Source organism: Sciurus vulgaris (genome assembly GCF_902686455.1).
Source record: "Sciurus vulgaris genome assembly, chromosome: 13".
NCBI lineage: Eukaryota > Metazoa > Chordata > Mammalia > Rodentia > Sciuridae > Sciurus > Sciurus vulgaris.
In genome coordinates this window covers 96,639,962-96,654,207 of record NC_136474.1, presented here as the reverse complement: position 1 = coordinate 96,654,207, position 14,246 = coordinate 96,639,962, and the positions used below count along the sequence as shown (strand labels likewise).

Genomic DNA, 14,246 nt, shown 5'->3' with positions numbered 1-14,246 from the left:
ACTATATTCATAGCATAATTTATAGATTTCATTTTATTTGTCCATTGGATTTTATGAATGGCATAGACGCTCCCCTCAGTCAGACATTCACTTAAGAGAAGGAAAAGACAGTGACCAATTAAAATTAAGATCACAGAATAATGAAGAGGTGGGATACATGAGTGGAAGGGAAATACATGCATCCAACTGTGGAAGTTTAAGGATAAAATTTACAATTCATGTATGATTACTTTTAGAAATTTCTATGGTAATAGAGAGTAAAGACTTACACCTGAAGAAATGCTGACTTATTTTTAACAAAAATGCAAACATAATCCAATGGAGGAGGAAGAGTTACGGGCCATCTGTAACAAATGTTGCTCAACAAAGAAGATACCACATCTGTGGTTCAGATAACTGCAGAATAAAGAACCTTGACTCATACCTCATGCTGAACAAAATCCAACTCAAAATGGATCATAGACCTAAATGTAAAATGTAAAAGCATCAACTTTCCAGAAGAAAAATGAGTTATTCTTTGTAACTTGAGGTAGCAAGTAATTTTTAGATACTACAGCAAAAGCAAATATCATAAAGAAAAAAATTAACAAAATGGACTAGTTTAAACTTTTGACTAGGAAAGCCACAAGATACTGTTAAGAAAAAAAAAGTTAGAAAATAACCACAAATCATATTCCTGACAAAGGTCCTGTGTTAAAAACATAGAAAAGAAACACACTTCATTGAAGACATATCCAGACTGTGAATAGGATGTGACTTAATGCTCCTTAACATTAGTGATCAGTCAGAAATAAATCAGAGACATGAGGGGTCACTCAACCCCCAAAATAATGACTCAGGGGCTAGGGTTGTGGTTTAGTAGTAGAGGCTGGAGTTATGGCTCAGTGGTAGAGCATTTGCCTAGTACGTGTGAGGCACTGGGTTCAATTCACATAAAAAATTAATAAATAGAATAAAGGTGTCGTGTCCATCTGCAGTTGGGGAAAAAAAAAAAAAAAGGCCCAGAACATGAACCTGCAGTGCCAGGTGCTGGTGAAGATGTGGTGCCACAGGGCTGCCCAACACTGCTGGTGGTGCTGCACGTATAGACACCAGGGAGACAGTTGGGCAGTTCTCTTAGAACATTAGTGTCTCATTTCTAGGTAACTTACATTTACACAGAAGCCTATATGTGAATGTTTACAGCATCTCTATTCATAATTGCCAAAAGGAACAAACGACCTAGATGTGGCATTTCATTTTGGTTTTGATTTGCATTTTCCTAATGAGTAATGATGTTAATGACGCTGAGCATATTTCTATCTGTTTACTGGCCATCTGTAAATCTTCTTTGGGGAAATGGCTCTTGGATCCTTTGCCCACTTTTACGGAGGTTATCTGCCTTGTCACTGTTGAGTGCCTTCTATATTCTGGCTATAGGCCCTTATGAGGTAGAGTTGTAAATATTTTATTTTATTGGTTTTTCCTTTTACCTTCTTTATTTATTTTAGTTGTAGATGGACACAAGACTTTTGTTATTTTTAAATTTATTTTTATGTGGTGCTGAGGATCAAATCCAGTGCCTCACACGTTAGGCAAGCGCTGTACCACTGAGCTATAACCCCAGCCCCTCCTTTTATCTTCTTAATGGTCTCTTAGAAGCATGAAAGATTTTATCTTTGATGAAGTGCAATTCATCTGTATTTTTTTTTGGTGGGGGTGGGGAGTCTGTATTTTTGGTATGTCATATCCCCCACCCTCTGCAAAAAAATTTAAAAAATAAAAAAAGAAAGAAAACCATTGTTTAATTCAAGGTCACAAAAATTCCTAACCACGTATATTCACAGGTGGGCTGGGGTTTTGTATTCATACATGCATTCAATACTGTGGGTGTGAGCAGGCCTGGAAGCAGAGGCACACAGAAGCAGTGTGGATGTGCAGTTAGGTAACTTTGGCTTATGAATACCAGTCTCAAATCAAAGGAACCAGGGCTCCTTCAAGAAGTGGTTGACTTCAGGATCAGGGCAGGGAAAATGTAAGATAAACACAGAGTATGTCACAGTGGCACAAAGCACAGAGACACTGATAAAAGGAAGATACACATCAAAGGGGACAGGAGCCCACCTGAAAGAGTGCACAGTGGTCAAACCTGGTGATTATCAAGTAAGTTCATGCTGAAATAAGCAGAACAAATAAATTATTGGAAGAGAAGGGTCAGATGTTCCTTATAGAACTTCAATTATTAAAAGTAGAAAAAAGGAAGTAAAGAGAAAAGTTAGTGTATGGATACCACAGATCTATTTCAGACAGGAACCACTAATGAATGTCAAAATTAGTGGGCAAACAGTTGAGGAGAAAAAGCCTGTTTGTATGATCTACAAGTATCTCCCTCAGCTAAGCACTAAAATGGGAAGACAGACTGAAGCGCAGAGAGGAGGATCAGGAGACCTCACGTGATCACTCTGGGGCAGGTCACTGTCTGCAGTCACAGCATGCCCCTGACACAACGCATGCCCCTTCTGGGGTCCTCTTGCAGAGCCTCAACCTAATCATGATAAATACTAGCTCACCCCAAGTTAAGGGGCATTCTATAAAATAACTCACCCATAGTCTTTAAAAGTATAAAGGTCCCGAAAGATTGCAAAACTGTCACATTCTGGAGAAGACCAGTAAGACATGACAACCAAAGGGAATGTTGGCCCCGGCTTGGATTCTGGAAAAGAAAAAGGGTGTGGGCAGAGGACTGGTGAGCAACGAAGAAAGAACACAGAGCAAGAAACAGTACTCCACCATGCTGGCTTCCCTGGTTTTCAAAACTGTGCTGCGGTTACATGATGTCAACTTCTGGGGGAGTTTGATGAAGGATTTAGGAGAATCTATTATCTTTGCAACTTTTCTGTAAGTTTAAGATTACTTTAAAAAATCTGAAAAGAAAAGAAAACTTTACAAGGATAATTTCACTTACTGAAAATAGAAATAAATGAAATTTCAAGAGTTATAACATATATTACTTAATGTACTTAAAATTTCAAAGATAACTAAACAATATGTCTAAATTTTCCTCAAATTTGAAAACCTTGTGATGTTATTCTTCATTAAATGGCTTCAACTAAGACAACAATCTGGTACCCAGCATTAACAATAGGGCTTGTCAATACCTACTGTGTTTTGCTCATTTAAAAAGACTTTTAAGTTGGGGTCAAAAGACATGTGTGAAGGTATATAAATTTTTAAAATAAAAAAAGTCATATCAAATTAAACAGTAGATGAAAGGGGTATAAAAAAGCAAGAACTACACCAATTACCTGACAAGATTACATCACTCTACTATAACTTTTCTAAATAAACTTTTCCTTATAATTTTGATAAATGAAATTGTCAGGGCAATAAGATCACAATTTTGTTTTCTTTTTTATTTAAACTTTTTTAACTTGCAGAAACTAGTTCATGAGTGCTACAAATGCTGGTATTGTAAAGGTCCCATTTCACCTGTGGATGAGGTGACTGCAGGACAATGTGCCTGTGTCACCTTGCAGCAGTGAGACGGGAAGAACTAAAGAGAGTATCCTGAAGGTTTCGGATGACACAGATGAGAAGAGGATTTGGATTTGGCTTTAATTTAGTAACACTTTAAAACTTTTTAAAAAAATCTTGTAGTTATGGGATGAGTCTGAGTGACCCAGGGGCCTGAGACTCATTAAAATGATTAACTGAGTGGGTTTCCATGATTTTCAGCCAATCTCGCTAGGGGTTACGAACAGGAGCTGCATTTTAATTGTGTACTCTGACTTTATTTGAACCATATGTGCAAAGAGAAGCAAAACCCTGTTAGTCACTTTGCAGTTTAGAAAAGAAACAGCCTGGAGAGAGACTTGCTCAGGTCACGTGACCAGTGGTGATGCAGTCCACACCCACACCCAGCATACATGCCTCCCTGTCTACCAGCCACGTGGTTGGCTCTGGACTCGTCAGCTGGTTACGTCTGTGAAAATATGTATCCTGGAGTTGTTATATAATTTTACCTCCTAACACATGTAATCAATTAGTTTGTGGGAAATTTAAAAAGTTTCAATTTTTAAGGCTTCCCTCATAAGAATTTCAATAATCTACTGATAGTGGTTTATGTATTAGAATTCTTGAAAAAAGTCATGAATTTAATTCACGGACATTGTGGTTATGTATTGAGGCAACTTAACCACTTGAAGATCCGTTTTTAAAAATCATCAAATGAAGAATAACACCTCTGAAAGAGATTTGTTTTGAAGATTTAAGGGCCCAAGGGGAAGCATGGTGCTATGATCACCCTTCCTCTTTCTTTCTTATTAACTGGAAAGGTCAAATGTGATGGTGCGGAAAACATGGTACTTCAGCACTACTCCAAGCCTCTTAAGAAGCCACTCAGAACGGAGTGAGGATTCAGAACTCCAGAATAGTCAGGGTCCCTCTCTGCAAGGCTGCTGAGGGAAGGGGGCCAGAGGGTGGCTCAGAAAGACTGCAGCACTCATTTCTCTAACCCGATTACACAGGGTCAAGCAGGTAAAAGGTTTGTTCCACTTTTTAGTAAAGGAAAGTTGCAATGTATTTATTCTCGAGCAGATTAAATGTAAGAAGATTTAAGGATGTATCATTAGAAGGTATTAAAAAAACTATTCTAGAACATTATTTAATAAATGAGGAATGCTTACTGTATTTACTAATAAACATCCACCAATGAGATTTTCCTAGATAAGAGCTGCATCTAGGTATCTAGGAAAGGTAGGCTGGTAAGAACACTGCTCTGCCATTAGTCACCCACCAACTTCAAGGATGGTTCATTCTACATGTAGGGACCCCAACAGGCAGGAGAGGAAGACCAGTTGGTGAAATGACCACTCACCAGGCTGTGAGGCACAACGAGGACAATACCACAGCAGGAGACGCCACAGTGAGAGGACCAAAGACTCAGCAGTAGTTAAGAAAAATAGTAAATTAGCCCAGGGATGCTGTCTTGGGTGACATTGGTTGTACTGCTAATTATTTTAGGAAGTCTTTTGTTAGGGGTAAAGAATCAGGAGACTGGAAAACACGGAATCCAGTCTGAAGGTTAAAAAGAGAGGGAGAGGCTGAAAATTATAGACCTGTATGTCTAACATCTATATTAGGAAATAAATGTGAGATGATACTTATGGATGAGCTTAATGATACATTTGGGGAAGTACAACTTAATAGGGGTGAGTCAGCATAGATTTACCAAAGGCAATCTTGTCAGAAAAAATTGTTCCTTTTTAGGTTGAAGCAATAATTGGTTCATGTAAGGGAGAACCAAAGAGAACCTGTCAGGTTTTCCAGAAATTTTTGGACCTTTTCATAAAATGAATTATCGTACAGGATGTCATGACAAGTGTCAGCACACCCAACTAACAAAGGAGATAAAAGCAGCAGGGTTGGAAACAGAGGCCAGGAAGAATCTGGGAAAGACTGAATTCTACAGGACCTACAAAGGAGAACACCAGTGAAGAAGGCGACCTTTTACCACAGGAAACCTGAAAACACAGCCAGCTAAGAGGGAATGGCTAAGGCAAGAGGCTATAGCTATTTAACCTTAACTGTGACAGGTTAAGCAAATGGGTTCAGACGTAGAATATGAAATTTAACCTGCCTAAGTATAAACTTGAATAGAATTAAGGAATCAAGTATAGCTTAAATGGCACTGAATTAATTATCATTAGGGAGAAAAAAAGGATATGGGGATTTGATAAGAGTCAAACTTGTTCTTCTAACTGGGTAAGAAGCAAACGCTATGGAATATAGATAAAACACATTAAGAGAAAATACAAAAACTGGTTATCTTAAAGAAGAATAGGAAAATCCCAATTTGTGAGGAAAGCATGATTTATGTGCTATCACTCTGTATGGGTAATAATCAAATATGTTTTTAAATGATATATACAAGAACCAATGAAAATGAAATTAATTTAAATGATACAAAAGTATGACAGTAGAAAAATAAAGGAAATTAAGAAAAACACCATGTCATCATTTAATGCTTAATTTCTCCTGCAGAAACACCACTTGATCATTACTGTTAGAAAAGTCATTTATTACATTTAAAGTCTCAGCTTCTCAGAAATATGATATAACTAAATCGACCACGTAGTCTTGAGCAGTGATCACACTCTGGGAAAGGTCACATGACCCTGGGAGTTCTGGTGGGAACCTACCCATGAGCCAGGAGCACTGCGTCAATGGCAAAAGGGTCTGAGCTGCAAAGGCAGAAGCACAAGTCTTTCTCTTGGAAAAAACACTGATCCTCTCAGCCCAATCTCTGGTGACTCGGCAGGCTTCTCTGAGCCCTGCTTTGGCCTGCTCTACTGTCATTGCCTTTCCATTCTGTGATATAACTACTGGGGAGAACTGTGAGTGAAGTCAGACTGAAGGCCACTGAGACTGCAAACACACACATATTCAATTCTCTTTCATGGTGTACTGAATAAAAAGCTTATTCATGGATAAGAGAGGCAGCAGAAATATAGTTGCAAAAATGGCAGATATCAAATCAAGATAATTATTGAGGTAAAATGATTACACACACACACACACACACACACACACACACAAAAAAAAAAAAAACAGTAATGTATAAGAAGAGAACTATGCCCTTCTTAATGTGATGTCAGTTTTGTGGGGATTAATGTGAGGATAAGTACTTATCATATTAGATCTAGAGTGGACATGAATGAACCTTGTTAGAAATCTGGAGGGGGGTGTTTTAAAAAAGTATACACAGATAAGTGCACAGCTCCTAGAAGTTTGATGAATTTTCTCAAACTGAACATAACTGTGTCCTGACACAGGGATTAAGAAGCAGAATGTGACTAGTACTACTGGGCCTTATTCCAGTGATGATACCCACAAGTAAGAACTTACCCTGATGTTTAAGACCACAGATAAATTCTGGCTGTATTTCTATTAATATAAATGGAATTATACGAAATGGGTTCCTGGGATTCTGGCTTAGTTCATCCAGTGATGTGACTGGATATCTGTGTTACACTGTTGCATCTAGTTACAGTTCATTCATTCTTACCAATTTAAGTACTCCACTATGTGAATGTACAATCTTTACATAATCTACTTAATGTACATTTGGGTAGCTTTGGATTTTGACTATGATGAATATATCAATAATTACATTAAGTATAAATAAGAAAAAGACAGTATTTCATGTAAAAGATTAACATTGTCCCAGCAGATAAAAACACAAAATGCCAACTAGATACTGCTTATAGGGAAGCTGACTTTGTGTACTAGTAAGAAACAGCAGAATCATGACAAGAGGTATTGCACAGATATCAAGGGACATTTCCTAATTCTAAGGGTACACACACACACTTCTCATGGTATGTGAGCACACATGTTTCTGAATGTATAAAACCTAAATATCTGAAGCACAGAGTTATCTAAAGATACCCAATCTCAACAAAGTGGCACCTTAATTGGTCTCCAGGAAACTCGAATTTTGTGGAATTTGCGTATAATATATCAACTCCATAATGCAGCTGCACACCAGTGTAGCGAACAGACAGCACAAAAAACCTCTTTCTGCAGAACTGCTCTCAAACAAAAATAAAATACCTATTTTAATAGGTATATTTCCCAAATATGATCTCAATTAAAATTTTAAACACCCAAACCACGCTCTCTGCAGTCTTTGTTGTTGTCATGTTTTCCATCTCATGGACTTTTAGATGTCCATCATACATGGAATGGCTTGGTAGGCGAGAGTGATTTTGCTGTGCATGGTGATGCACATCTCTCACCCCAGTACTCAGCGGCTGAAGCAGGAGGATGCAAGTTCCAGGTCAGCTAGTGCAACTGAGCAAACTCTTGTCTCAAAACAAAATAAAGAGGGCTGGGGATGCAGCTCAGTGGTAGAGCACCTGTCTAGCCTAGCACATATGAGGCCCCAAGTTCAATCCACAATACTGAGAAAAGAAAAAAAGAAAACAAAGTGATTTGAGGAGGTGGGGTACTTATAGAAGTTTTAAACCCAATCTTTAATTGCATGATATGCTTCACTGGGCTTTGGGTTACAAAATCCTCAGCCTGTTGATACTTTAGGTGCTAGAGAATGCAGCTAAGACTGTCCTCCAGGACTGGCCACCAACCACCTTCAGGCTTCCTGCCACTTGGGGACACTGAACTCCAGCTCCCTCCAGGAGATGCTCAGCTGCCACCTGGTGCCACCAAAAACACCTCAGGGACAGTGGTGGCAATTCCATTCCAATACTATCTTGAAATGCACCACAGATGATTAAGAATGCCAAGGTCAAAAACTTCATGTTTTTAAAGTTTTCTCTTAAGAAGCCAAATTACCAGAGCAAAAATATAACTAAGAGCACTTCTGCAGCACAGGGAGGGCAGGCATCTCAACAGTCCACGTGTTCCAGGAGCGCCTCTTGTGAAGATGCTTAGGAATGATGCTCCGTCTCAAAAAAAGCCCCTACCAGAAGTACGAAGTTTAAAGAGAAAACCAGAACTAAGCACTCATTACCAAGGCATACACGGGGAAGCAGGAACTCACTTAAAACTTACTTTTCATAGCTGATGATTCCTCAAAGCACGTCACCAAGCAGCGCTCACCATCACCACAGCAGGGGTCCTGTGAGCACAGCAGTTTACCCTTCCTGTGCAAAACACAGAAGGGACACATGGCCACCTTCTGCCACCATCCTGCCTCTTACTTTGGCATTTGTTTCTTTTAAAAGTTAGAGATACTTTATTTAAGACAACCTGTCAGTCATGTGTCCTTAGGGGAATGGAAGTGGGAGAAAGATGGCAGTCTTGCATGTGTGATGCAGGTGGAGCAGCCCTACTTGAGGGGGTGCTGCCGAGAACCCAGGTACCACAGTTCACCTTGCTGGGTATTCTGAAGTGCCCTACCTCAGGCTGCGCCTCCAGCATCTGTGCTGTCATGCTTATGTATTCACGTACTTACCAAGGACCCACAGTGCTGACGGCCGATATACTCCAACTTGATTTTATCTGTGTGAACTAAAGCTGAAAAAACATCTAGTTCAAAACCCAGTGACAACCTTGCCAAAAGGAAAGAGCAGAGACATCTCCTTTTGTTTTACAAAAACAGGGCTGCATACAGCAGAGACTGTGAAATGAGACACACTACGATTATTTAAGTCAGTCGAGTTCAAGGTCACTTGAAAAATCTTAAGGAACACACCAGTAGCAAATGAATAATTGCATTCTAATCTATACATCACCAAAGGTATTAACAATAAGATTATTCCAACTTAAATTACTCACCAAGTTCTATTTCCTTTAATGTAGGCGTCATATCACAAACACTGTTGACATATTTTGAAAAACAATCTTGTATTTTTGCTGGGATTTGCCTGAACATTCACATGCAAGTATTCGGATCCTCACCCTCACCAGCCCTCCCGAGGACCCTGCTGACATTGCACCCCGCTAGCAAGAGGTATCCAGTGTGCAAGGCTCCACAACACTGTCTTAAGATTCTCACAGTGGCCCTGATAAGTATTCCTCTCACAAAGACTCACACCTGACAAACCCGAGGCTCTATGGGGTCGGTCTGCCTGAGGTCGTGAAGCCACCATGGGAGAAGCAGAGGTCAGAAGGCTCCCACTGCACCCAGCTGTCTGCTTCCAACAGACCCACGATGCACTGTCAGCATGGACAGGCAGTGCTGTTGGGCTCCATCTTGGGATACTGCTTTAAGCTGACGCCAGGGTCAAGCACTGCTTCAAACAGGACCCCGCGCCCAGGATCATCATTACACTGTTCACATAAGCACTCAAGATTAAAGAAACCTCGCTAATTAAACAAAAAGCTGGGTGACAGGAGCAGATCGGCTTTACCCTGTGGGCGTGATGCCTTCTGCGGTATCTGATCTATAATCCAAGACAAGCCTGGCAGCCACTGCCATGACCAGCACACCCTCAAAACCTGGGTGACAGTCTGCCTCCACTTCTGGGAAGTGAGCAGCACTCTGTTACCCTATGAGATGCTTCCTCCTCAGTCACATTCTTCTCCTTTCCAGGTTTTCACTGGAAAACGAAGGTGTATTGGGATAGGGAATAATTCTCAATCACAAACATTTTTTTGAAAAAAACTAAGTTTTACCAATTAGTTAAAATACAAAGCTTAAACAACTCTCATTTCAGCTCCACTATGTTTTAAGTATTTGCAGTTATTTGCTTTGTTATCCTAGGATGATTATTTTGACAGATTTGTTTCTGTGATGAAATCCAGTGGAAAAGGGCTGTTTTCAGTCAAGTGGTATAATACCAGGTGTACTTTTGTACAGATCTCAAGGCAGACACCATCACACTCTACTTCATTAAAATAGATCACAGTAAAGTACAAACAGCACTGCAACTACTATGATCAACTAAGTGAAATCCTGTTAAAAACAAAAAGTATTTTAATAGTTTCTGTGCTTACCAGCATGCAAATATGCGAGGTCAGGATTCTCGATATCAGGATGTTGTTCTTTCAAGTGGTTCCGGAACTCCACGGGGACATTTGTCCCATAATCACATTTGGGGCAGTTGTACATCTTGACTCCTTCATGTTTGCCAGTATGTAAAATGTGTTTACGAATATTTTCAGCACAGTTTGACCTATGGAATAAGAAAGAAAAGTAAGTTAAATTACAAGTGAGAACAAAGAGTAAACTGAATTAGGGTCAAATCAATAACAATATATCACAAACATGATGTAGTCTATTTATGTGATGTGTAATATTCTATGTGTTGCACCTATATAATAATTCATGTATAATACATCAATCCTATGAAGCTGGTAGTTTTTAGAATCCTGATGCCAATTCCTAAGTTGGTCTTTTACTTTAGCAATCATTACTATGTTGACAGGAAAGATGAAATCATAGGTTATATTATTTTAATATCAAATTATTCTGGTGCCACTCGAGGGCCGTGAAGATGCGTGCTCATCCCCAAGAACATGCTTCCTACCTCTTAGGAGGGGTATGGAAGAAAAGTACCATCATCACCAATGAAGTTTTGTCAAGCAAGGTGCTTCTGTATAAAGCTCCAAGGCAGTTGGAAGGGAGAAATGCTGCTGGACTAAGTATGGAACCACCACGTGACCCAGTTATCCTATTTCTTGGTATTTATCCCAAATAACTAACATCAGCATACTATAGTGATGCATGCATACTAAAGTTTATAGCAGCACAATCCACAAAAGCCAAGTTACAGAACCAGCTTAGCTGCCCATCAACAGAGGGATAGATAAAGAAACTGCAGTATTTATACACAACGAAGTTCTACTCAGTCATAAAGAAGAAAGAAATTATGGTATTCGCTGGTAAATGAACTGAACTGGAGAATGTCTGCTAAGTAAAATAAGTCAGAAGATCAAGGGTCAAATGTTTTCTCTCATATGGAGAAGTTAAAGGGGAAAAATGAATTTTAAAAAAGAGATCTTACAAAAACAGAAGGGAGATCAATAGAGAAGAAGCAGGAGGGAAGAACCGGGGAATGAATGTGACTGAATTATGCTAGGCACACGTGTGAATGTACCTCAACAAATCATCTTATATGTAACTATAATGCATCAACTATAAATAATTTAATTAATAGAAGGAAGATCAACAGAATAGAAAAAGGGAATCGGGGGAGGAAAGAGGGTAGGGCTGGGGATTGAAGTGGAGAAAACTATATGCATTTAGGAATGTCAAAATTAACCCTACTATTACATATAATTCACTAAAAAGGTTAAAAAAAAGCTAACGCAGCTATGCTGCAATAGCTGCTTCTCTTTATTTTCCAAATATACTTTAATAATTTTCATACAAATAAGTATATTTTTAGGGCTAGAGGAAGAAGAGAAGAGGAAAAAGAATTGGAATGACTGATTTTCCCAGCTCTTTTCAGCTTGCTCTGCAAAATGTTCTAGCAAATTGGGTGTTAAAAGATCTCTTAGAACTTAAGACTAAACAGCTGAAAGACAATTGATATATGAATACACAGCTTTTTTTATTACTACTGATTACAAAACCTGCTTTGAATATAAGTCCTCTACTACTAACAGTCCCTGTAAGAAGAAAAAAGCATCTATGTACCACAGTGGGCCACAAGCTGCCAGTCGCCTGACCGTGAGGCACCACGTGAACCTCTGAGGTCAAGACTGGAGAGGTCATTTTATGGAGACACAAGTAGGTATCAAAAGGATGAGCTGATTTGGAAAGTCTCCATCTACCACACGGTTAAAGTGGAGTCTGAATGTAGGTTTTCTGTTTCCAAGGCCAGCATGCTCTCAAGGGCCCACAGTGACCTTCCTCACAGTGGCTGCACAGCAAAGATCCTGGCCCACCCTAAGGACAGAACGGACCCGGGAGCCTCGTCAATGTAGGTGTGTCCTGGAGTCACAGCTCTCAGTTGCGCTGACAGAAGTAACAAAGGACAACGCCTGGAGGTGGGATGACACAAAGGTCACCTTTGTGATAGTGAAAGGAAGAGCTGAATTCTGCAACCAGCCAGGTGAAGTGCCGAATGACATCTTTACCTCTGCAGCTCTCCAGCTTGTTCTCACAGCACTACAGACACCCCCTAAATTCATCATCGTTGACTGACACTGGGGCACAGGAACACCAAGGTACTACTGTACTGAATCACTACTATTTATCAGGACTGTAGAGTCTTTGGTGCCACCAATATTAATTCCTTATGTAAAATGCTAGGCATTAAGTATCATCAAAGACAATCACTTTCAAATGAAGAAATCAAATTGCTGAAATAAACACATTTCAACATATGATGCATATCTAAACGGAGAACAGTGTAAGTGATAGAAACATTCACTGGAGGAAGAAAGAAATGACTTTGAAAACTGAATACTTTGTTTTAAGATGATTTTCTTGGACAAATAAAAGCCAACATTTTCTGGCACCTAAACAGCATGTGGAATCTGACCATCAAGAGAGTACTACTGAGGTAAGTAAGCTGTGTACAGAATTTAGGGGGTATCTATAATGTCCTGAAAACCAACTGATGAGAAGGGAGAAAAGGATTAAAATGGGTAAGAAGCTTTATTTAAAATTTAAAATACAAAATAAAATTAAAAAGAACTGGTCTGGAACTTGAGATTTTAAAAGGTATTTAGGACCACTGTATCCATAAATATTTATGCATATACAGATGTGTGTATGTATATGTAAAATTGTATATTTTAGACATGCATATACATAACAAATACATGCAGAAAAGAAGAAAAAGGATGCATTTTGGGGAAATGGAGCATAACTAATAATATGTATGGATTTCCTTTTTAGGATAATAAACATCTAAAATTGCTACTGGTGATGGTTGCACAGCTCAGGGAGTATACTGAACCCCACAAAATTTTGCAATTTCAGGAGGTTAACTGAAAGATATGTGCACTGTCTCAAATTAGAACAAAGAACTCCTGTGCTTCCTGTGTGTCACCCTCCCCCCTGCCACCAGTACCAAGGGACCACATGTTCAGATGGTAAAGGTTCCAGCGCAGAGAAGAGGCTCCCGTCCCATCTGTCTCCACAAAGGGAGCGACAGCAATCGTCCAGTTCCGTTACTCGACTTTCAGTTTTTCCCAATGTGTAGTCAGCAGTGATGATCAGAAAACAGGTGCCCCGCCTTCTGCAGCCAGTGCTGCATGCAGCCCTACCAGCGCCACAGTGCCCGCACACATGCAGAACGTGTCCTGTGAATCCTTCCCTCCTAGGCACCATGAAGTGGGTGCCCTGGAGGACAGAGGGGTATACCAGGATGCTCTCTGTCCCTGATCTGGATGATGCTTCTGGGCCCAGCACTGCCCAGGAGAGCCCTGTGAGCCACCTTCCCCTGCCACCCGGAGCTCCTGGTACAAGCCCAGAGGCATGGTCCTATCTCCAGCTACGTGTAACTTGATGATTCCCTGTCAGGGAGGTATGGTGTACCTCTGTTAAGCTAATTCATAAGAAATATGTATTACAGAAACACACCAATGGTTCTGTGCATGCTTTAAGTAGAGGAATGCTAGGGAAAACTGATGACACAGGCTGTCTGAGAGGAACTAGGAAGAGAGCTCCTGGAGCAAGCTCTCTGAATGAAAGAAAATGTGAAGCAGGAGAGACCCAGGCAGTTACCCTGGGGATTTGGAATGGGACCTCCAATCCTATTTCCTAACCCATGACAGGACTCCCCCCACCCCACTCTACCACTCCTACCAGCAGACAGCTGTGGTTCAGGGAAGACCCTAGGATACAG

The 14,246-nt window shown here is 40.0% G+C and overlaps 1 protein-coding gene across 8 annotated transcripts in view; it reads right to left on the bottom strand.

Moving 5' to 3' along the window:
* The window catches only part of ZNF407 (zinc finger protein 407), a 432,266-nt gene that overhangs the window by 117,302 nt on the left and 300,718 nt on the right, over nucleotides 1-14,246 (bottom strand). For 5 of the 8 annotated variants that reach the window (XM_079109133.1, XM_079109139.1, XM_079109135.1 and 2 more), the window contains one exon: nucleotides 10,441-10,619. In XM_079109133.1, the coding sequence (XP_078965259.1) occupies nucleotides 10,441-10,619 (179 nt within the window). Of the gene's footprint in view, nucleotides 1-637; nucleotides 2,693-8,391; nucleotides 8,621-8,682; nucleotides 9,019-10,440; nucleotides 10,620-14,246 lie in introns of those variants that run through there. The other 3 variants (XM_079109136.1, XM_079109138.1, XM_079109137.1) reach the window with 3 other exon arrangements.